General features: G+C 42.2%; 1 protein-coding gene across 1 annotated transcript in view; it reads right to left on the bottom strand.

Annotated features, from left to right (window-relative positions):
• Window positions 1-26,373, bottom strand: part of adamts17 (ADAM metallopeptidase with thrombospondin type 1 motif, 17) — a 199,274-nt gene that overhangs the window by 77,439 nt on the left and 95,462 nt on the right. Inside the window, 3 exon segments of the mRNA XM_042319042.1 lie at window positions 134-284; window positions 3,134-3,274; window positions 19,564-19,669. Coding sequence (XP_042174976.1) covers window positions 134-284; window positions 3,134-3,274; window positions 19,564-19,669 — 398 coding nt within the window.

The raw sequence follows: 26,373 nt of genomic DNA, 5'->3' as shown, positions 1-26,373 counted from the left end.
GATTTGATAGAGTCCACACTACACTAGCTCTAAACACACAACTACTACACAGCTACTGTCAATAGATCTGTGTGTGTGGTGTGTGTGTGGTGTGTGTGTGTGTGTGTGTGTGCATACGCACATGTGTGTGTACCTCCATGTCATTGCAGAAGGTGGCGTTGGTTCCAAAGAGGATCTGACACTGTTCGTCTGCACTGTAGTGCATGCCTGGCAGCTTGGGTGGCAGGCGGACCTTGTAGCGGCTTCTGGGGTCTGTGTGGAGCAGACAGCTGCTGGCTTTGGACCTGTCACACACACACGCACGCACACACACACACACACACACACACACACACACACACACACACACACACACACACACACACACACACACACACACACACACACACACACACACACACACACACACACAGAGCCTTTATCTTAGAGACACATAGAGAACACACAGCAGAGAATGTATCCAGTAGAGTACACACACACGCGCACAAACACGCACACGTGCACACACAAACACACAACTAACCTTGTGGGGACACACAATTCCGTCCCATTCAAAATCCTATTTTCCCTAACCCTAACCCCAACCCTAAGCCTAACCCTAGCCCTTACTCTAACCTTAACCCTAACCCTAAATCTAACCCTAGCCCCTAACCCCCTAAATCTAACCTTCTGTAGAAAAGGTTCTATGTGCAGCCCAAAATGATTCTACCTGCAACCAAAAAGGGTTCCTGAAAGGGTTCTCCTAATGGGGACAGCCGAAGAACCCTTTGAAGGTTTTAAATAGCGCCTTTTTTAAGTGTTTATTTATCCTCTACCATAGAACTGTAGCAGGAACAACAGGCCGATCTAGAGATGTACTACACTCACAGCTTCCTGAGTATATGTATAATACTGAAGTATAATACTGAAGAACTGAAGTATTTCCTCTAGCTCATACATGTCGAGGTATTGATGTTTTAGTCAAACCATTGCATTCAAGTGCATATTAACCCTAAATCTAACCCTAACCCTAAATCTAACCCTAGCTCCTAACCCTAACCCTAAATCTAACCCTAGCCCCTAAATCTAACCCTAGCTCCTAACCCTAACACTAAATCTAACTCTAACCCTAAATCTAACCCTAGCCCCTAACCCTAACCCTAAATCTAACCCTAGCCCCTAACCCTAAATCTAACCCTAGCCCCTAACCCTAACCCTAAATCTAACCCTAGCTCCTAACCCTAACCCTAAATCTAACCCTAGCCCCTAACCCTAACCCTAAACCTAACCCCCTAGCCCCCCTAACCCTAACCCTAACCCTAACCCTAACCCTAGCTAACCCCTAAATAACCCTAAACCTAAATCTAACCCTAACCCTAAATCTAACCCTAGCCCTCCTAACCCTAACCCCCTAAATCTAACCCTAACCCTAACCCTAAATCTAACCCTAAACCCTCCCTAAATCCCTAGCCCCTAACCCCCTAACCCCTAAACCCTAACCCTAACCCCTAGCTCCTAACCCTAAACCCCTAAATCTAACCCTAACCCTAACCCTAAATCTAACCCTAGCTCCTAACCCTAACCCTAAATCTAACCCTAACCCTAAATCTAACCCTAGCTCCTAACCCTAACCCCCTAACCCTAAATCTAACCCTAGCCCTAACCCTAACCCTAAATCTAACCCTAGCCCCTAACCCTAACCCTAAATCTAACCCTAGCTCCTAACCCTAAACCTAAATCTAACCCTAGCTCCTAACCCTAAATCTAACCCTAGCTCCTAACCCTAACCCTAAACCTAATTCTAACCCTAGCTCCTAACCCTAACCCTAAATCTAACCCTAATCCCTAACCCTAACCCTGAATCTAACCCTAGCTCCTAACCCTTAACGTAATTCTAACCCTAACACTAAACCTTCTAGAAATAGCATTTTACTTCGTGGGGACCAACAAAATGTCCCCAGTTGGTAAAATTTCTGTTAGTTTACTCTACTTGTGGGGACTTCTGGGGACTTCTGGTCTCCACAAGAATAGTTAAACACATCCACACTACCATACATAATCCAGAAAACATAGACCAAAAAACTTTACCCTATGGGTCCATGTCAAAAGTAGTGCACTATATAGGGAATAGGTTGCCATTTGGGACACAACCCTAAAAGAACATACACTATGGATCCAGTAAGGAGACTGTCTGTGCCTTGACTCGGGAATATGTGGTTTTGATAACATTGTGGTGTAGGAAAAGAGAAATCCTTAAATGTTATATTGATTCCTGCAGTGTGTGCATGGGTAAAACTTCTTTTGGCTGAACCTCAACATTCACCTTTCACCACACAGGTCTGCTAAAAGGGGGTTGGGCAACTCTGGTCCTGGAGGGCAGCAGTATGTACAGGCTTTTGTTCCACCCCAGCACTAACAGTGTGAACATTAACACTTCTGTTACATATAATAATGATCCAATGTCAAGGGACTGATTTCAGAGCACCAGACAGCCAATAAACTACATTTCTAGTCCATGCTCCAGTCACAGTCAATCAGATCCATTGTTTGCAATATAAATCAAGCCATCGCTATGGTAATAACTTCTAGGCAACAGCAGCCCATAGATAAAAGCCGATGCCATCTCGTAGAGTTGTGATGAATGCATTGAGTAGGAGACGCCATTCCACTTGATTAAACTGGCTGACAGCGGTCAGGGCTGGAACACAGTCAGTTCAATCACTTTGAGTGACTGGTTACGAAGACCTTGTCAAAGTCAATCAAATAATGGCTGAAAGGAAACTAGAGGTCATTTATTCAAGGAAGTGTGTGAGTTGGGCGGAGGGATATATTGTACAATGATTGTGTGTATGTATGAGTGAGACTGTGTGTGGGTGGGTGTGTGAGTGAGTGTGAGTGTGTATCAGTGAGTGTGTGTGTGTGTGTGTGTGTGTGTGTGTGTGTGTGTGTGTGTGTGTGTGTGTGTGTGTGTGTGTGTGTGTGTGTGTGTGTGTGTGTCAGTGTATGTGTCCAATCTGAAAGTGGAAAACTGGACCCTTTAGGCCAGTGAACTGAGGCACATTTTCCACTCTCATAATATTGCTATGCTCCACTTAGTAACCTAGAGAGTGTGTGTGTGTGAGTAAGTGTGTGTGTTTGTGTGTGTGTGTCTCACCTGAGGAACTTCTCCAGGTCGTCACGGCTGCAGGGGGACCATGACAGGTCACTGGGGTTACGGCCCTTCACCCATTCGCCAGACATGATGTGGGAGTGGCCTGTACAGGTAGCATGGTCGTCGTCGTGGCTCATCCCCATGCTGGAGAGAAAATCACACACACACCATTACATACCATATAGAGAAACACACACCATTACATAATAGAGAAACACACCATTACATACCATATAGACACCCACCATTACATACCATATAGACACCCACCATTACATACCATATAGAGAAACACACACCATTACATACCATATAGACACCCACCATTACATACCATATAGAGAAACACACACCATTACATAATAGAGAAACACACCATTACATACCATATAGACACCCACCATTATATACCATATAGCCGCACACCACACACACACCCTTAAATACCATATATACACACACACCCTTAAATACCATATATACACACACACACCATTATATACCATATAGACACACACAGCCTTAAATACCACATAGACACACACACACCATTATATACCATACAGACACACACACCATTACATACCATACAGACACACACACACCATTATATACCATACACACACCATTATATACCATGCACACACACGCACACACACACACACACACACACACACACACACACACATTATATATTATATAGACACACACCATTATTTACTCATACACTACTGGAATATGCTCATGTCTCTCAGGCACACACACACACACACACACACACACACACACACACACAGGTTTATCTTACAATTGATTCACATTTAAAATCATGTTTTCCCTAACCCTAATATAGGAGAAACCAGTCACACCTTCTTGACACGCCTCAAACAACACCTCTACACAACTGAAACAAACACACTACAAACATACTTGATCACATTGATTAACTCTTTGGTCGTTTCACATTTCACTTATTTACTAATGGCACTGCCTACTCCAGATGACTCGTTTTTAAATCATATGAACAAAAATATGTCATTTTATTTGGAATGCTACGCCAGACAAAATTAAATGTGCCTATTTATATAATGACTATGAGTTTGGGGGGCAAAAATGATTAAATATTAAAGCTTTAAACCTCTCACTAAAAGCTTCACTAATACAGAAATGATACTTAAACCCAAAATGGTTCTCCAGTAGATTATTAAGAAAGGCTCAGCCTTTATTCAAAAATGGCCTTTTTGCTTTTATACAGATCACAACTTCTCATTTCCGACTAATTGAAATGAAATTTTGTTTAAAGTATCGGCCTTTCTTATCCTCAAGACAAGATAGAACAAATATTACAACAAATGTTATGGTTAAACTCAAATATACTGATGAATAAAAAAACATTCTTTATAGATTTTCTTTTAAATGGTATTATATTTATTAATGATATTATGAATAGAAATGGAGGAGTTATGTCACATATTTAGCTATTGAAAATATATGGGAATATCTGCTCAATCCAAACTTACAACCAAATGGATGCAGTACTACCACAAAAATGGAGGAGGCAAGTGGAAAATGGAGACGGTAGGGAACTTGTTTGCCTGCCATATATTAAGGATACAAATTGGCTGAAAGGAACTTGCATAAATAGAAAAATGTTGCAGTTTCATTTGAGGACAAAAATGTTGACAGCTGCGCCATACAGGTTGCAAAATAAATGGGAAGAGATTTTCGATGTACCAATTCCATGACACATGGTTTATGAACTGGTACAAAAAACTATACTTGATTCAACACTTAGTTTTTCAATTTAAATGATTATATAAAATTCTTGCCACCAACAGAATGCTATATACAGTGGGGCAAAAAAGTATTTAGTCAGCCACCAATTGTGCAAGTTCTCCCACTTAAAAAGATGCGAGAGGCCTGTAATTTTCATCATAGGTACACTTCAACTCTGACAGACAAAATGAGAAAAAAAAATCCAGAAAATCACATTGTAGGATTTTTTATGAATTTATTTGCAAATTATGGTGGAAAATAAGTATTTGGTCACCTACAAACAAGCAAGATTTCTGTCTCACAGACCTGTAACTTCTTCATTAGGAGGCTCCTCTATCCTCCACTCATTACCTGTATTAATGGCACCTGTTTGAACTTGTTATCAGTATAAAAGACACCTGTCCATAACCTCAAACAGTCACACTCCAAACTCCACTATGGCCAAGACCAAAGAGCTGTCAAAGGACTCCAGAAACAAAATTGTAGACCTGCACCAGGCTGGGAAGACTGAATCTGCAATAGGTAAGCAGCTTGGTTTGAAGAAATCAACTGTGGGAGCAATTATTAGGAAATGGAAGACATACAAGACAACTAATAATCTCCCTCGATCTGGGGCTCCACGCAAGATCTCACCCGTGGGGTCAAAATGATCACAAGAACAGTGAGCAAAAATCCCAGAACCACACGGGGGGACCTAGTGAATGACCTGCAGAGAGCTGGGACCAAAGTAACAAAGCCTACCATCAGTAACACACTACGCCGCCAGGGACTCAAATCCTGCAGTGCCAGACGTGTCCCCCTGCTTAAGCCAGTACATGTCCAGGCCCGTCTGAAGTTTGCTATAGAGAATTTGGATGATCCAGAAGAAGATTGGGAGAATGTTATATGGTCAGATGAAATCAAATTATAACTTTTTGGTAAAAACTCAACTTGTCGTGTTTGGAGAACAAAGAATGCTGAGTTGCATCCAAAGAACACCATACCTACTGTGAAGCATGGGGGTGGAAACATCATGCTTTGGGGCTGTTTTTCTGCAAAGGGACCAGGACGACTGATCCGTGTAAAAGAAAGAATGAATGGGGCCATGTTTCGTGAGATTTTGAGTGAAAACCTCCTTCCATCAGCAAGGGCATTGAAGATGAAACGTGGCTGGGTCTTTCAGCATGACAATGATCCCAAACACACTGCCCGGGCAACGAAGGAGTGGCTTCGTAAGAAGCATTTCAAGGTCCTGGAGTGGCCTAGCCAGTCTCCAGATCTCAACCCCATAGAAAATCTTTGAAGGGAGTTGAAAGTCAGTGTTGCCCAGCAACAGCCCCAAAACATTACTGCTCTAGAGGAGATCTGCATGGAGGAATGGGCCAAAATACCAGCAACAGTGTGTGAAAACCTTGTGAAGACTTACAGAAAACGTTTGACCTCTGTCATTGCCAACAAAGCGTATATAACAAAGTATTGAGATAAACTTTTGTTATTGACCAAATACTTATTTTCCACCATAATTTGCAAATAAATTCATTAAAAATCCTACAATGTGATTTTCTGGATTTTTTTTCCTCATTTTGTCTGTCATAGTTGAAGTGTACCTATGATGAAAATTACAGGCCTCTCTCATCTTTTTAAGTGGGAGAACTTGCACAATTGGTGGCTGACTAAATACTTTTTTGCCCCACTGTATATGGGCATACAGCAATCTCAGCTCTGTAGATTTTGCTGTGAAGAGACAGAATCAATAGACAATTTATCCTGGTATTGCCACTATATAGCTTGTTTCTGATCACAGGTTCAGGAATGGTTAAGAAATCACAACATGCAATTATAATGAACCTTACAAATAGCAGTGTTGGGCGATTTGGAAAGCCATAGTTAGTCAATAAATAATATAATAATGCTCATAGGAAAGGTTTTCATCTTTAGCTCACAATCTGTGGATACTATACGAAACAAGCTACATAAATATGTGTATGCAACCAATAGAATTTGATTTGATTTGATTTCTTGGATCCCTCAGGCAAATACCCGCCCAATGTTTTCCCATAGTCTCCAGACTGACTTGCTATATACAGACAGAACAGAAAGTTGCAATAGGCCCAAAGTTTGGCACCAGCATAAACAGAAACCCTCTTAAAACTAAGCCTAAACCTAACCCCTAAGGCAAAAAATAGCCTTTTTACAAGTGAAGACCGGAAAAATGATCTCACTTCTCTGAGTTTTTTGTTGGTTTAGTATTCTTGAGGACTTTTGATACTCACAAGTATAGTACAACGTGTACACACATACACACCTTTAAATGCGGAAGACAAATATAATTTGTACAACTGACTAGGTATCCCCCTTTCCCTTTGCATCTCTGCAACACATAACTAGACACACAACATACACTATTGCAACAGACAGTATAACAGACTTTGAACACGTATACATTCCTCTACACAACTACAGCCCATCCTCACACACCTGTTACATATTCATTGGCTAAGGTCAGGGCCTCGGGGAAACTTCAACAGGAAAGAAAATCTAGTGTACAGCTATACCACAGTAAGGATCTGTGTGCGTGCATGTGTGTGTGTGTGTGTGCATGTGTGTGTGTGTGTGCATGCGTGTGTTTCCTCTAAAGTCGTGACCTACATTTTGCAAATGAAAAACAACAACCCGGCCTGAAATCCCAGTGGCGCCTCAGAAACTAACAAAAACCATTGAGTGGAATGACTGGACTCCCAATGCACAGCCGTTGTTCCTGGCTTTAATTAAACTATATACAATTACATAATGAGAGCCATATTCCTCCATGTCCTCTGCAACACCAATAAGAGATCAGCCACACTAAAACCAAGATGACCACAGCTGGTCTGGGTCTGTCCTGCTACTCAAACGTTGCTGCTGCTGGATACAGTTTAGCATTTTCCCCACTCATGGTTAAGGTTAATTGGGGGATCCAAGATCTGTTCCTAGGGGAAACGTTACCCGAAGCACCACACTGGAGAACCGCAAACTGGGTTGGAGTGCAGTGCAATTGGTCAGTCCCAAATATGTTCATTTAGTCTTTCTCCAGATCTCTGTAGGCTCTGGTTTAGTGCACACATTTACAACAGGGAACGCAAACACATGAGGGTTGTGTTCATTAGGCACAAAACTGAAGAAATTGCACAGAAACTGCAATAAACCAAATCAAATCAAACTTTATTTGCCACGCGCTGAACACAACAAGTATAGACTTTACCGTGAAATGCTTACATACAAGCCCTTAACCAACAGTATAGACTTTACCGTGAAATGCTTACATACAAGCCCTTAACCAACAGTATAGACTTTACCGTGAAATGCTTACATACAAGCCCTTAACCAACAGTATAGACCTTACCGTGAAATGCTTACATACAAGCCCTTAACCAACAGTATAGACCTTACCGTGAAATGCTTACATACAAGCCCTTAACCAACAGTTAACAAGCAGTTCAAGAAGAAGAACATATTTACCAAGTAGGATAAAATAAAAAGTAACACAATAAGAATAACAGTAATGAGGGAATATACAGGGGGCACTGGTCCTGAGTCAGTGTGCGGGGGTACAGGCTAGTTGAGGTAATCTGTACGGGTAGGTGGGGACGAAGTGACTATGCATAGGTAACAAACAAACAGCGAGTAGCAGCAGTGTACAAAAGGGGGGAGGGGTCCATGTAAATTGTCCAGTGGAGATTTTTATGAATTGTTCAGCAATTCACCGCCTATTACATAGGTCCTGGATGGCAGGAAGCTTGGCCCCAGTGATGTACTGGGCCGTTCGCACTACCCTCTGTAGCATCGTACGGTCAGATGCCGAGCAGTTGCTATACCAGGCAGTGATGCAACCGGTCAGGATGCTCTCGATGGTGCAGCTATAGAACCTTTTGAGGATCTGGGGACCCATGCCAAATCTTTTCCGTCTCCTGAGGGGGAAAAGGTTTTGTCGTGCCCTCTTCACGACTGTCGTGGTCGACGTTAATGGGGGCCTGTTCAGCCCGCCTTTTCCTGTAGTCCACGATCAGCTCCTTTGTCTTGCTCACATTGAGGGAGAGGTTGTTGTCCTGGAACCACACTGCCAGTTCTCTGACCTCCTCCCTATAGGCCGTCTCATCATTGTCGGTGATCAGGCCTACGGCTGTTGTGTCGTCAGAAAACTTAATGATGGTGTTGGAGTCGTGTTTGGCCACGCAGTCGTGGGTGAACAGGCAATACAGGAGGGGACTAAGTACACAGCCCTGAGGGGCCCCAGTCTTAATAAAATCTTCTTAGAGCTAGGGTCTATTTTCCTGAATTTCCGCCTGACTGATGTTCCCAAAGTAAACTGCCTGTTGCTCAGGCCCAGAAGCCAGGATATGACAAAATTGGTAGCATTGGATAGAAAACACTTTGCAGTTTCTAGAAATGTTAAAATAATGTCTAACACTATAACACAGTGGCAGGCAAAATTCCAAAGAAAAATCAACCAGAGATTGTCTTTTTGAGCTCCCAGGATCTTATAATGGAAAGCTATGGCTTCTATGTAATTCCAGCTCCCAGATTGCAATTCCTATGGCTTCCACTAGATGTCAACAGTCTTTTTTCAATGTTTCAGGCTTGTTTCTTCAAAAACAAGCAAGAATTATGAGTTTTTGTACATAGACTCCCTGTTCAAAATCAGTCGGTTGGCAAGCGATGAAGAGGATTCGTGCTTACTAATTTTACTTTTCTATTGAACGTACTTCTTTCCATATGAAATATTATAGTTTATTTACATTTTAGGATACCTGAGGATTTAATAGAAACGTAGTTTGACTTGTTTGAACAAAACTTAGAGGTAGCTTTTTGGACTCCTTTGTCTGCATGTTGAATGATTGGATTACTAAAATCGATGGCACCAATTAAACAGACTTTTTTGGATATAAAGAAGAATTTTATCTAACAAAACGACCATTCATGTTGTAGCTGGGACCCTTGGGATTGCAAACAGAGGAAGATTTTCAAAACGAAGTGATTTATTTAATCGCTATTTGTGATTTTATGAAGCCTGTGCTGGTTGAAAAATTTGTTGATGTGGGGCGCCGTCCTCGAACAATCGCATAGTATGCTTTCGCTGTAAAGCCTATTGTAAATCGGACAACACAGTTAGATTAACAAGAATTTAAGCTTTTAAATTATATAAGATACTTGTATGTTCATGAATGTTTTTTAAAATTACAATTATTTATTTGAATTGCGCGCACTCCAATTTCACCGGATGTTGTCGACTGGTGTCCCGCTAATGGGATGCCTATCCCTAAGGATCAGTGTGGCAGACGCGTTGCTGCCTACTCTTATCACCTGGGTGCCACCCGTCAGGAAGTTCAAGATCCAGTTGCAGAAGGAGGTGTTTTGTCCCAGAGTCCTTAGCTTAGTGATGAGCTTAGTGGGCACTATGGTGTTGAATGCTGAGCTGTAGTCAATGAACAGCATTCTCACATAGGTGTTCCTTTAGTCCAGGTGAGAAAGGGCGGTGTGGAGTGCGATTGAGATGGCGTCATCTGTGGATCTGTTGGGCGGTATGCGAATTGGAGCAGGTCTAGGGTGTCCGGGAGGATGCTGTTGATGTGAGCCATGACCAGCCTTTCAAAGCACTTCATGGCTACTGACGTGAGTGCCACGGGGCGGTAATCATTTAGGCAGGTTACTTTCGCTTCCTTGGGCACATAGACTATGGTGGTCTGCTTGAAACATGTAGGTGTTACAGACTCGGTCAGGGAGAGGTTGAAAATGTCAGTGAAGCATGTATGCTTTGATTACATGTCCTGGTCATCCGTCTGGCCCAGCGGCTTTGTTAATGTTGACCTGTTTAAAGGTTTTGTTCACATCGGCTACAGAGTGCGTTATCACACAGTCATCCAGGACAGCTGGTGCTGTTGTGCATGCTTCAGTGTTGCTTGCCCCGAAGCGAGCATAAAAGGCATTTAGCTCGTCTGGTAGGCTCGCGTCACTGGGCGCCTCGCGTCTGGGTTTCCCTTTGTAGTCCGTAATAGTTTTCAAGCCCTGCCACATCTGATGAGTATCAGAGCCGGTGTAGTAGGATTCAATCTTAATCCTGTATTGACGCTTTGTTTGTTTGATGGTTCGTCTGAGGGCATAGCTGGATTTCTTATAAGCGTCCGGATTAGTCCACCGCTCCTTGGAAATGGCAGCTTTAGCCTTTAGCTCGATGCGGATGTTGCCTGTAATCCATGGCTCCTGGTTGGGATGTGTACGTACAGTCACTGTGGGAACGACGTCATCGATGCACTTATTGATGAAGCCTATGACTGAGGTGGTGTACTCCTCAATGCCATTGGAAGAATCCCGGGAACATATTCCAGTCTGTGCTAGCAAAACAGTCCTATAGTATAGCATCTGCGTCATCTGACCACTTCCGTATTGAGCAAGTCACTGGTACTTCCTGCTTTAGTTTTTGCTTGCAAGCAGGAATCAGGAGGATAGAATTATGGTCAGATTTGCCAAATGGAGGGCGGGGGAGAGCTTTTGTATGCATCTCTGTGTGTGGAGTAAAGGTGGTCTAGGATTTTTTTTCCCCCTGGTTACACATGTGGGGCGGCAGGGTAGCCTAGTGGTTAGAGCGTTGGACTAGTAACCGAAAGGTTTCATGTTCAAATCCCCGAGCTGACAAGGTACAAATCTGTCGTTCTGCCCCTGAACAGGCAGTTAACCCACTGTTCCTAGGCCATCATTGAAAATAAGAATTTGTTCTTAACTGACTTGCCTAGTTAAATAAAGGTTAAAAAATACAAATTAAATGTGACATGCTGGTAAAATTTTGATAAAACTCATTTAAGTTTGCCTGCATTAAAGTCCCCAGCCACTAGGAGCGCCGCTTCTGGGTGAGCATTTGCTTATGGCCTTATTGAGTTGGTTGAGAACGGTCTTAGTGCCAGCTTGTTTTGTGGTGGTAAATAGACGGCTACGAATAATACAGATTAGAACTCAACATGTGGTACTCTAATAATGTGGTACTCTAATAATGTGGTACTCTACCTCAGGTGAGCAATACCTCAAGACTTCTTTAATATTAGATATCGAGCACCAGCTGTTATTGACATAAAGACACACACCCCCACCCCTCGTCCTACCAGAGGTAGCGTCTCTGTTCTGCCGGTGCATGGAAAATCCCGCTAGCTCTATGTTGTCCGTATCTTCATTCAACCACATCTCGGTGAAACATAAGATGTTATAGTTTTTAATGTCCCGTTGGTAGGATAATCTTAATAGTAGGTCATCAATTTTATTCTCCAATGACTGCACGTGAGCAATGAGAATGGAAGGCATTGGGAGTTTACTCGCTCGCGTCCCCTTTTCCGGCGTCTTTTCTTCACGCAAAAGGCATGGATCTGGGCCTGTTCCAGTGAAAGCAGGATATCCTTCTCATCAGACTCGTTAAAGGAAAAGGTTTCTCCCAGTCCGCGGTGAGTAATCGCTTTTCTGATGTCCAGAAGTTATTTTCGGTGATAAGAGACAGTAGCAGCAACATGATGTACACAATAAAAAAAAATTTAAGTTACACAAAACGCAAACAAAAAATATTTAAAAAATAGCACAATTGGTTGACCCAGGAGTGAACTGTATAAAGTCTTGGAGATTAAAAAGCGAAGTGTTTATTGGTCAAAGGTTTTAAAGGTGTACTATGCAGAAATCCTCCGCAATTTCCTGGTTGCTAAAATTCTCAAGTGGGTCTAGTGTAGAGAATCGTTGTACCATCTAAACCACTGTGAAATATATATTTCCACAACCAAAAATATTGTATTTTCACCTGTTTGAAGCTGGTGTACAAAACCTAAAGTAAAAGACGCAAAAATGAAACTTAAAAAACGGGAAGCATAGAAATAGCACACATAGAACAGATGTACCGCTTCTTCGACTTCTGAGACTAAAAGCATTTTCAATTGAAATTATCCAATGAGTTTTCTTTTTAGTCCAGCTCTAGGCCTCATCTTTGTCCAGGAATCCGCCCCAGAGTGATAGAGACAAGCAACAAATTGAATCAATTCTTCAAGGGCTGTGGATTGGACATTGATTTCCACTAGGAGTGATAAGTGCTTGATAAGAATGCACCTCCATCACCGACTCACATGAAGAGGAGTAACAGAGACGAGCAAATCAATATCCACTGGCTCTGTGAGGATGCGACCATCTGGAAGAGCTACTGTGTAACAGTGAATACAAAGCAACTACAGAGTAAAAGGAAGGTGAGTACACAGTACACACTTAAACCCAGTAAAAGTATAGATTTCATGGCTAATTCCACGAGGATTTGAAACAGCACTTGTTTATTTTCAGTTCTACATACTCATCTGGCATAATGGTTGTAGATTAATTTCTCAGGTTAGATCTGTCTTTATAAAACAATGTATTCATAATGAATCATATGTGAAAGGTTTGAAAGCAAAACAACCGTGACCAACATAAATCATCCTGTTTCCTGTTTCTCACCCTTGTTTTACTGTTGCCTTGATTGTTGAGAATTTGTATTATTACAGTTTTTTTCGATTGCTAAACGACAGTGGACACAACTGGAGTCACATGTGCAAAACTCTAATTACAGTCTGCACAGCAGCAGTTCATGTGGACCAAACTCTAGTTCGTTTTTCATTGCTTGAACACAGTTTTCAAAACTCTACACACTTACCCCATGACTTTAACCACAACCTGCACAACACTGTGGATTTACAGCACTTTGTTCAAATGCTAACACACTGCTGTCAAAACTGTGAACCACACATTCAAAACGGAATAGATTTCAGCCTTGTGCCTTTCAAACACTGCTGATTGCAATTTCAGCTGAAAGGCTAAGCAGGTGTCTTGTTTTAGACTTGTTAGTGAACACACACACATATTACAGTATATATAGGTAGAGCTCAGAAAGACTCATTTTGGAAATGGAACAAGGAAGATGGGTTCGTGGAGGGAGAAGGGTGGCAGGGAGAGGGCGGATGCGTGGAGGAAGACAAAGAAGACAAAGAGCTGTTATTTCAGATGAAATAAGGGCTACACTTATAGACCATGTCGTGAACCATGGTCTCTCATTGAGAGAGGCATGGTTGAGAGTGCAACCCAATCTGCAAAGATCCACAGTGGCATCTGTAATGCGAATTGTCCATCATGCAAACAGGTGAGAGTTACATCCTTACAGTAAATGAAAACATTACAGGAATCTATTTTGTATTGCAATTATAGAATATTTACACAGATATATATTACAGTAAGTTTGACTGTAAAATATATTTTTACAACAGGACCCAAAGGCTGCCCCCAACAGGGGGAAGAGGAAAAATATTTTCAGATGCACAGGAAAATGCTATTGTTGACATGGTTGTTGTCAACAATGCAATAAAACTGCGGGAGATTCAAGATAGAGTGCTGGCTGATAATGATATATTTGAAAATGTTCATTCTGTCAGCACAACAACTATTGCTCGAGTCCTAAAGAAACACCAAGTTACAATGAAACAGTTATACACTGTACCGTTCGAGAGAAACAGTGAACGGGTAAAAGAGCAAAGATACCAATATGTCCAGGTAAGACGTCTGAGGTTACGTACACAGCTATACAAAATATTTACAGTAAAAAAAAACACTAGCATTTCTACAGCAAAACTGTGCACTTACTGTTTTTCAGAGAGTAATGGAGGTGGAAGCACTGGAAAGACCACATTCATTTGTATTTATCGATGAAGCTGGATTTAACCTTGCCAAAACACGGCGCAGAGGAAGGAATGTTATAGGTCAAAGGGCCACTGTGGAGGTTCCAGGCCAAAGGGGGGGAAATATCACCATGTGTGCTGCAATGGCCAATGATGGTTTGCTTCTCAACACACCACTCATTGGCCCATACAACACAGAAAGGCTTATAGCTTTTCTAGAACAGCTCTATGCTCAGCTAGTGCCAGCAGAACAGGGGGAGCCAGTAAGAAACCTCCAAGTTTTTGTCATAGTTTGCGATAACGTTGCTTTTCACCACTCTGCAGCTGTCACAGATTGGTTTGCAGCACATCACAGATTTATGGTTTTGTACCTGCCTGCATATTCACCCTTCCTCAACCCAATAGAGAAGTTTTTCTCTGCCTGGAGGTGGAAAGTGTTTGGTCACCACCCACATGACCAAATGTCTCTTTTGGAAGCCATGCGTGCCGGATGTGAGGACACGAGTCCAGAGGACTGCCAGGGATGGATAAGGCACTCCAGAAGGTTCTTCCCCAGGTGCATGGCAAGAGAAAACATTAGATGTGATGTTGAAGAAAACCTGTGGCCTGATGCTAGAGAGAGGCAGGATTAGCCCCTCAATTATTTGTTTGAATTACAGTATGTACTTTTAGTTTCTACCTTTTTTTTCTCATTACTGTAATTCTGTAAATTACTACAGACTATTGAAGCAAACTGCTAATTTTCATTTACCTTAAAGAATTGTTATGTTCTAAAAAAAAATATAAATCATGTGAAAGAATGTCACTCTTTTCTTTGAAGAAAATATGACTTTGTATGAAGTCACTGAAATTGTTCAAACTGTAAAGATGAAAAGTTTGTATTTTCTGTATTGGTGTTTGATGCTAGTGTTTTTACTCTCAGTGTGTTCTGAGTGACAGTCTGTGTTATCTCAGTGAGGGTTGTGCATAGTGTTTGGCTGCACTGAGCGTGTTTTGAGCCATGTGTTAAGAGTTGTGTTGCTTGGAATGAGTTTTGCAGCTGATGTGAACTGTTTAGCTCAGGTGACTGTTGGTAGTGCAGACTGTAGTTAGAGTTTTGCACATGTGACTCCAGTTGTGCCCACTGTCGTTTAGCAATCGAAAAAAACTGTATTAATATATTCTCGTCCTACCTTCCTTAAAGTGGTGGTTCAGTTTTTTACAACTCTATTTCTATGTAGCCCTTTCCTGTAGTTTATGACCAAATCGCCTCTTGTGGCCTCATGGGTGGAATGTTATTAATATTTTTTATAATTTCATTATTCATAAATACAGTGCCTTGCGAAAGTATTCGGCCCCCTTGAACTTTGTGACCTTTTGCCACATTTCAGGCTTCAAACATAAAGATATAAAACTGAGGTTTTATATGAAGTGATATACACTGATGAAGTGGAACGACATTTATTGGATATTTCAAACTTTTTTAACAAATCAAAAACTGAAAAATTGGGCGTGCAAAATGATTCAGCCCCCTTAAGTTAATACTTTGTAGCGCCACCTTTTGCTGCGATTACAGCTGTAAGTCGCTTGGGGTATGTCTCTATCAGTTTTGCACATCGAGAGACTGAAATTTTTCCCATTCCTCCTTGCAAAACAGCTCGAGCTCAGTGAGGTTGGATGGAGAGCATTTGTGAACAGCAGTTTTCAGTTCTTTCCGCAGATTCTCGATTGGATTCAGGTCTGGACTTTGACTTGGCCATTCTAACACCTGGATATGTTTATTTTTGCACCATTCCATTGTAGATTTTGCTTTATGTTTTGGATCATTGTCTTGTTGGAAGACAAATCTCCGTCGCAGTCTCAGGTCTTTTGCAGACTCCATCAGGTTTTCTTCCAGAATGGTCCTGTATTTGGCTCCATCCATCTTCCCATCAATTTTAACCATCTTCCCTGTCCCTGCTGAAGAATAGCAGGCCCAAACCATGATGCTGCCACCACCATGTTTGACAGTGGGGATGGGGTGTTCAGGGTGATGAGCTGTGTTGCTTTTACGCCAAACATAACGTTTTGCATTGTTGCCAAAAAGTTCAATTTTGGTTTCATCTGACCAGAGCACCTTCTTCCACATGTTTGGTGTGTCTCCCAGGTGGCTTGTGGCAAACTTTAAATGACACTTTTTATGGATATCTTTAAGAAATGGCTTTCTTCTTGCCACTCTTCCATAAAGGCCAGATTTGTGCAATATACGACTGATTGTTGTCCTATGGACAGAGTCTCCCACCTCAGCTGTAGATCTCTGCAGTTCATCCAGAGTGATCATGGGCCTCTTGGCTGCATCTCTGATCAGTCTTCTCCTTGTATGAGCTGAAAGTTTAGAGGGACGGCCAGGTCTTGGTAGATTTGCAGTGGTCTGATACTCCTTCCATTCCAATATTATCGCTTGCACAGTGCTCCTTGGGATGTTTAAAGCTTGGGAAATCTTTTTGTATCCAAATCCGGCTTTAAACTTCTTCACAACAGTATCTCGGACCTGCCTGGTTTGTTCCTTGTTCTTCATGATGCTCTCTGCGCTTTTAACGGACCTCTGAGACTATCACAGTGCAGGTGCATTTATACGGAGACTTGATTACACACAGGTGGATTGTATTTATCATCATTAGTCATTTAGGTCAACATTGGATCATTCAGAGATCCTCACTGAACTTCCGGAGAGAGTTTGCTGCACTGAAAGTAAAGGGGCTGAATAATTTTGCACGCCCAATTTTTCAGTTTTTGATTTGTTAAAAAAGTTTGAAATATCCAATAAATGTCGTTCCACTTCATGATTGTGTCCCACTTGTTGTTGATTCTTCACAAAAAAAATACAGTTTTATATCTTTATGTTTGAAGCCTGAAATGTGGCAAAAGGTCACAAAGTTCAAGGGGGCCGAATACTTTCGCAAGGCACTGTATGTGTTTTTTTAAAGTAGAAAATCCGGTGTTTCTATATGAAACGGTTTTGTTATATTTCAGTCATCTGTGATGTATATAAAGTGTAACATTGGGATGCAAACTCACAATGTTATATATTTCAACTCTATATCTGACATGGTACAGGTGTCCTCTTTGTTTAAGTCCATAACCATGTGTGTGAGGTGTATACTTTTGTTTCAAAGACTACCCAGAAACACTCTGTGTGACCCTGATTTAGCCCACTGCAGTATTAAATTACCAAAATCATTAGCTGAAGTTTGTTGACTAAGTGCATGGTCACTGATAAGACCAAACTGGACTGGAAACAGCAGTGCAGTGTAATAAGACATCATATAGTAGTTTGGATCAGATTACCAGGTAGAAAGGAAGGAAAGATGCAACACTGAAGAATTGGAACAATGTCATGGACAGGAACATGATAGCAGCACACACACACACACACGTGCACATGAACACACACACACACACACACACACACACACACACACACACACACACACACACACACACACACACACACAGCCATCATGCCAACCTGAGCTTATAATCTTTTATGTGAAAATACAGAGTGGGGCACTTAAACCCAATTCTCTCTAATTAATATGTGTTTCACACACTCTGGACAATGGAGCCTTGTCAAGGTACAGTGTATTTGCGTATATGTGTGTGTGTTTTGTGCACATGCATGACTGTAGTTGTGTGTGAGAGTGTGTGTGCTTCAGGGCAGCTCGTTACCTCTCTTCGCCTCTCTTGTGTGTGTGTGTGTGTGTGTGTGTGTGTGTGTATGTGTGAGTGTGTGAATGTCTTTGTGCACCTCTGTGTCTGTATTTTTATAATGCTTACATGTGTGTGTGTGTGTGTGTGTGTGTGTGTGTGTGTGTGTGTGTGTGTGTGTGTGTGTGTGTATGTGCATGCAGGCATGTGTGTGTGTCTCCTGTTTGTGCATGCAGCTTGGGTGTGTGTATGTGTTTATTTGGGCACCAGTGGGGCGTGCTCCATGCCAGTTCATTACCTCTCTCAGACATTAAACAAGGGGTCCTTGCACCCTCAGCATGGCTGCCCAGATATACTGCCTGATGAAAAGTGTGATAAATCCTTCTGGGCCTGGCAAAGCCACAAAGCTGTTGCTAACGCTAATATACTCTGGCATTTTGGTGTTGGCTCCCTGTCACCGCTCTATCAATGAGGGCTTTATTCGAGTAATACACACACACACACACGCTCACACACACACATACACACACACACACACACACACACACACACACACACACACACACACACACACACACACACACACACACACACACACACACACACATACTGTGCTATCCTGTCTTGAGTGAAGAAATGATGACGCTGAACTCGAGTCTGTGTGGCTAGAGAATAAGGAACAATGCAACTGATTATACCAGAGAGAGACTGCATCCCAAATGGCAACCTATCCCAAAATGGGCTCATAGGGCTCTGGTCAACATTAATGCACTATATGGGGAATGGGGTGCCATTTGGGAGGCAGTCAAAGACTGAAGTACCTGGGAACAGAACCTTACAGTACTGCCTATAATGGCTACTGTCAAAAACTATGTAATTACACTTTCACTTAGGAAAGAAATCCACAATAATGATGATAATAGTGGTTCATTGACATGGAATTATCTATTTATAAAACTCTAAAACTGCTCTCGTATATTTATCTTAACTATGGATACAGAGAGATACAAAGAGTTGTGCCCATGGATACCTCAAACTGTGAAGTTATCCAGTACAAAAACACTTAAAAAGAGGCTGAAACTTTCATCCAATCAAGATGGAGTCTGACGAAACGATGACCTCAATTGTTAAACTGAGGAGGGTGAAGTTACCCCTAGATGATGATCTTGGGTCAGTTTGGCATTTTCCCCACTAATGGTTAAGGTTAGGGTTAGGGTTGGGGGAGGGGATCCTAGATCTCTACCTAGGAAAAACTTGACGATTCACTGCTTTTGCTCAGGATAGACAAGTGCTCATTTACACAGACAGACGTACTTGTGTCCCAGCTCGTGGGCTATGGTGAAGGCCAGGTTGAGTCCGTTGTCCTCGGCCAGAACACACTTCCTCTTGGAGCTGCACGCCCCTCCCAGATAGGCAATACCTAACGGAGGAGAGAGAGTGAATAGAGTGAGACTCGGTGAGACTAGGACCAATGTTCCCTCCCCAGGACTGCTGAGCAGAATAAATATCAGCCAGCGCAGAGAATCACAAGATTGAACTTAACTCAACTATCTAGTTTCCCAATTAGTTAACACTATCAACGTTTCCCTTTACTGTGGGAATTGTGATCGATTGAAAGCAATATTAGCCACTTTCAATGCAACATACCGAAACAAAACAAACTATGCAAGACGTAGTATGCAAAACTAACTATGCAAAAGATTTGTTGTAGGCAGAATGCATTGGAGTAGGATTGTATTACACTGACAGGCACGACTTAGGCCTGTACTCTACACAGACCGGTGCGCCATAACCAATCAGAGCAGCAGTAGGACCTATATGCAAATAGACTATTGCCATATATGGATCTGTGCCACTCCCTTGAAATGGACTGTGTTTACAGCATGAGCAGTGGTGAGAAGATGAGTTTGTTTTGAGATCAAAGCGAGAGCTACATGTAGCAACGAGTGTACATTTGTACATGTGTTCATATCCTATGCTAGGTTGTGAGTTCTTAGCCAAGTTATAGATCATTTGTAGTCAGCAATGGGAGAGTGATTACATCTTACAAGAGCACAAAATGTGTGCATTTCTAGACATCTTTGAAAAGTGAGTCAGGTAAAGGGCTTTTTTTGTCTTAAAGGGGCAGTGTTGTATTTTGAGACAGGCTTGAAAAAGCTAAGTAGCCAATAGGCAGAGGGTAGCATACTTTTTTATGATTCTCTGTAATAATGGCATGGGAATAATGATGAATTTAATGTTTTATTTTGTAAAGTGGTTTCTTGCATCAAACAACACAACAACATTTTCAGTCGCCACCTTGTCTGAAGGACAAGTGGATAAGCAGGTTAATGTCAAGCCCTGCATTTATCACAGTAGATGCTCGCCGGAAATTGCACAGAATTTTGACAACGTTCAAGTTTGCGCTCAGCAGACCTGAGATTTGCTCAGTGACTACATTTTTTGAGGGAACATTCACAAGGACTCTGGAAAGACAGTAATCACTGGTCTGACGTGACTGGATCTGAGTTAATACAGTAATCACTGGTCTGACGTGACTGGATCTGAGTTAATACAGTAATCACTGGTCTGACGTGACTGGATCTGAGTTAATACAGTAATCACTGGTCTGACGTGACTGGATCTGAGTTAATACAGTAATCACTGGTCTGACGTGACTGGATCTGAGTTAATACAGTAATCACTGGTCTGACTGACTGGATCTGAGTTAATACAGTAATCACTGGTCTGACTGACTGGATCTGAGTTAATACAGTAATCACTGGTCTGACTGACTGGATCTGAGTTAATACAGTAATCACTGGTCTGACGTGACTGGATCTGAGTTAATACAGTAATCACTGGTCTGACGTGACTGGATCTGAGTTAATACAGTAATCACTGGTCTGACTGACTGGATCTGAGTTAATACAGTAATCACTGCTCTGACGTGACTGGATCTGAGTTAATACAGTAATCACTGGTCTGACTGACTGGATCTGAGTTAATACAGTAATCACTGGTCTGACTGACTGGATCTGAGTTAATACAGTAATCACTGGTCTGACTGGATCTGAGTTAATACAGTAATCACTGGTCTGAATGGATCTGAGTTAATACAGTAATCACTGGTCTGACTGACTGGATCTGAGTTAATACAGTAATCACTGGTCTGACTGACTGGATCTGAGTTAATACAGTAATCACTGGTCTGACTGGATCTGAGTTAATACAGTAATCACTGGTCTGACTGACTGGATCTGAGTTAATACAGTAATCACTGGTCTGACTGACTGGATCTGAGTTAATACAGTAATCACTGGTCTGACTGACTGGATCTGAGTTAATACAGTAATCACTGGTCTGACTGACTGGATCTGAGTTAATACAGTAATCACTGGTCTGACTGGATCTGAGTTAATACAGTAATCACTGGTCTGACTGACTGGATCTGAGTTAATACAGTAATCACTGGTCTGACTGACTGGATCTGAGTTAATACAGTAATCACTGGTCTGACTGACTGGATCTGAGTTAATACAGTAATCACTGGTCTGACTGACTGGATCTGAGTTAATACAGTAATCACTGGTCTGACTGACTGGATCTGAGTTAATACAGTAATCACTGGTCTGACGTGACTGGATCTGAGTTAATACAGTAATCACTGGTCTGACTGACTGGATCTGAGTTAATACAGTAATCACTGGTCTGACGTGACTGGATCTGGATCAATATAGTAATTAGAGCAGAATGTGGAGACCGCTGTGGAGACCATACTCACTTGTAAAAGACTCATGCCATAAACACAGATTTATTTCCCTCCCTCCTGTCCTTTATTTCTTTCTTCCAACCAGATGTTTCTCTCTCTCTCGCTCTTTATCTCTCGCTCTTTCTCATACCTGGGACATTTGTAATACTGACCCAATTTATCACAGCCTCTCTGAAGCAGTATTTTAGCCAACCATTCTCAAATGCAGTTGCCTGTCATTATACACGCATGACCATGCAAAACACACCCATGCATGCACAAATGCAAACACACACACACTAGCATGTGTACGTACACACGCACACACATGTATACACACGCACGCACATGTATACACATAATACACTCACAGAGGAGTACGCACACACAAACACACACACACACACACACACACACACACACACACACACACACACACACACACACACACACACACACACACACACACACACACACACACACACAGACACACACAAAGGCACAGACACAAAACAATTGTTGTTAGCTAGAAAGACTTCTTCGGTCATGAAAAATGACTGGAAATGCTTGGACTTACTGAAACGGGCCAAACATATTGCTTTGCTCACTGTGCTGTTCTTCCATTCTTGACTGCACAGTGTTAGCAGCCCTGGGATAGTATCATTTAGGAGTATGTGGTAGAGTGTTAGCAGCCCTGGGATCGTATCATTTAGGAGTATGTGGTAGAGTGTTAGCAGGCCTGGGATAGTATCATTTAGGAGTATGTGGTAGAGTGTTAGCAGGCCTGGGATAGTATCATTTAGGAGTATGTGGTAGAGTGTTAGCAGTCCTGGGATCGTATCATTTAGGAGTATGTGGTAGAGTGTTAGCAGTCCTGGGATAGTATCATTTAGGAGTATGTGGTAGAGTGTTAGCAGTCCCTGGGATAGTATCATTTAGGAGTATGTGGTAGAGTGTTAGCAGCCTGGGATAGTATCATTTAGGAGTATGTGGTAGAGTGTTAGCAGTCCTGGGATGTATCATTTAGGAGTATGTGGTAGAGTGTTAGCAGTATAGTATCATTTAGGAGTATGTGGTAGAGTGTTAGCAGCCCTGGGATAGTATCATTTAGGAGTATGTGGTAGAGTGTTAGCAGTCCTGGGATAGTATCATTTAGGAGTATGTGGTAGAGTGTTAGCAGCCCTGGGATCGTATCATTTAGGAGTATGATGGTATCAGTTGGGATTCATTTAGGTAGAGTGTTAGCAGTGGTAGAGTGTTAGCAGCCTGGGATAGTATCATTTAGGAGTATGTGGTAGAGTGTTAGCAGTCCTGGGATAGTATCATTTAGGAGTATGTGGTAGAGTGTTAGCAGCCCTGGGATAGTATCATTTAGGAGTATGTGGTAGAGTGTTAGCAGGCCTGGGATAGTATCATTTAGGAGTATGTGGTAGAGTGTTAGCAGTCCTGGGATAGTATCATTTAGGAGTATGTGTTAGCAGTCCTGGGATAGTATCATTTAGGAGTATGTGGTAGAGTGTTAGCAGTCCTGGGATAGTATCATTTAGGAGTATGTGGTAGAGTGTTAGCAGTCCTGGGATAGTATCATTTAGGAGTATGTGGTAGAGTGTTAGCAGTCCTGGGATAGTATCATTTAGGAGTATGTGGTAGAGTGTTAGCAGTCCTGGGATAGTATCATTTAGGAGTATGTGGTAGAGTGTTAGCAGTCCTGGGATAGTATCATTTAGGAGTATGTGGTAGAGTGTTAGCAGTCCTGGGATAGTATCATTTAGGAGTATGTGGTAGAGTGTTAGCAGTCCTGGGATAGTATCATTTAGGAGTATGTGGTAGAGTGTTAGCAGTCCTGGGATAGTATCATTTAGGAGTATGTGGTAGAGTGTTAGCAGTCCTGGGATAGTATCATTTAGGAGTATGTGGTAGAGTGTTAGCAGGCCTGGGATAGTATCATTTAGGAGTATGTGGTAGAGTGTTAGCAGTCCTGGGATAGTATCATTTAGGAGTATGTGCTGGAGTGTTAGCAGGCCTGGGATAGTATCATTTAGGAGTATGTGGTAGAGTGTTAGCAGTCCTGGGATAGTATCATTTAGGAGTATGTGGTAGAGTGTTAGCAGCCCTGGGATAGTATCATTTAGGAGTATGTGGTAGAGTGTTAGCAGGCCTGGGATATCATTTAGTATCATTTAGCAGAGGATATGTATGTGGTAGAGTGTTAGCAGTCCTGGGATAGTATCATTTAGGAGTATGTGGTGTTAGAGTGTTAGCAGTCCTAGGGTTAGCAGTCCTGGGATAGTATCATTTAGGAGTATGTGGTAGAGTGTTAGCAGTCCTGGGATAGTATCATTTAGGGTGGTAGAGTGTTAGTATCATTTAGGAGTATGTGGTAGAGTGTTAGCAGGCCTGGGATCGTATCATTTAGGAGTATGTGGTAGAGTGTTAGCAGCCCTGGGATCGTATCATTTAGGAGTATGTGGTAGAGTGTTAGCAGCCCTGGGATCGTATCATTTAGGAGTATGTGGTAGAGTGTTAGCAGGCCTGGGATCGTATCATTTAGGAGTATGTGGTAGAGTGTTAGCAGTCCTGGGATAGTATCATTTAGGAGTATGTGGTAGAGTGTTAGCAGCCCTGGGATAGTATCATTTAGGAGTATGTGGTGAGTGTTAGCAGTGGGATTATCATTTAGCAGTCCTGGGATAGTATCATTTAGGAGTATGTGGTAGAGTGTTAGCAGTCCTGGGATAGTATCATTTAGGAGTATGTGGTGTTAGAGTGTTATCATTTAGCAGTGTTAGCAGGCCTGGGATAGTATCATTTAGGAGTATGTGGTAGAGTGTTAGCAGTCCCTGGGATAGTATCATTTATCATTTAGGAGTATGTGGTAGAGTGTTAGCAGTCCTGGGATAGTATCATTTAGGAGTATGTGGTAGAGTGTTAGCAGGCCTGGGATAGTATCATTTAGTATGTGGTAGATTTAGGATAGTATCATTTAGGAGTATGTGGTAGAGTGTTAGCAGTCCTGGGATAGTATCATTTAGGAGTATGTGGTGTTAGTATCATTTAGGAGTATGTGGTAGAGTGTTAGCAGTCCTGGGATAGTATCATTTAGGAGTATGTGCTAGAGTGTTAGCAGGCCTGGGATAGTATCATTTAGGAGTATGTGCTGGAGTGTTAGCAGGCCTGGGATAGTATCATTTAGGAGTATGTGCTGGAGTGTTAGCAGTCCTGGGATAGTATCATTTAGGAGTATGTGGTAGAGTGTTAGCAGTCCTGGGATAGTATCATTTAGGAGTATGTGCTGGAGTGTTAGCAGTCCTGGGATAGTATCATTTAGGAGTATGTATGTGGTGGGAGTAGTGTTGGAGTGTTAGCAGGCCTGGGATAGTATCATTTAGGGTATGTGCTGGAGTATCATTTAGGAGTATGTGGTAGAGTGTTAGCAGCCCTGGGATAGTATCATTTAGGAGTATGTGGTAGAGTGTTAGCAGTCCTGGGATAGTATCATTCAGGAGTATGTGGTAGAGTGTTAGCAGGCCTGGGATAGTATCATTTAGGAGTATGTGCTGGAGTGTTAGCAGCCCTGGGATAGTATGTTCAACATAAAACCTCTTCCATCAACAGTACACTTGTTACGCATACTTAAGGACCGTTATGTCATGTAATACATATTATGTCAACAGAAATTCTTTATGTAATAGAAATGCTTGTGCTAATTGCTTGAGGCTGGTCTCGTGGGTAAAGCCGCCTGCAGCACATACAGTATATAACCACAGCATGGGTATGAATCATGTTCTAGTGGGTAACACTGCCTGCAGCACATATACAACTCCAGCATGGGTATGAATCCTGATCTAGTGGGTAACGCCGCCTGCAGCACATATACAACTCCAGCATGGGTATGAATCCTGGTCTAGTGGGTACCACCGCCTGCAGCACATATATAACTCCAGCATGGGTATGAATCCTGGTCTAGTGGGTAACACCACCTGCAGCACATATACAACTCCAGCATGGGTATGAATCCTGGTCTAGTGGGTAACCCCGCCTGCAGCACATATACAATTCCAGCATGGGTATGAATCCTGGTCTAGTGAGCAACGCCGCCTGCAGCACATATACAACTCCAGCATGGGTATGAATCCTGGTCTAGTGGGTAACACTGCCTGCAGCACATATACAATTCCAGCATGGGTACGAATTCTGGTCCATCTCCCTCGCTCTGTTTCTCATTTCACACTATCCCTGTCTGAAAATACATCTTTCAACAAAGAAATGCTTTTGCTATAACTATTATTAAAAGTGTAGTCAACATTTCACATTTTTCCCTAAAAGAGGTGCTGGGGCTCTGTACCTGTCCTCCTGACCCTGGACACTCAAGTCAACTGTACTAGCTGACAGAA

This window comes from Oncorhynchus tshawytscha, unplaced genomic scaffold, assembly GCF_018296145.1.
Source record: "Oncorhynchus tshawytscha isolate Ot180627B unplaced genomic scaffold, Otsh_v2.0 Un_contig_57_pilon_pilon, whole genome shotgun sequence".
NCBI classification, from domain to species: Eukaryota; Metazoa; Chordata; class Actinopteri; order Salmoniformes; family Salmonidae; genus Oncorhynchus; species Oncorhynchus tshawytscha.
The sequence above is the reverse complement of the archived record's forward strand: the minus strand, read 5'-3'. Positions and strand labels throughout refer to the sequence as shown.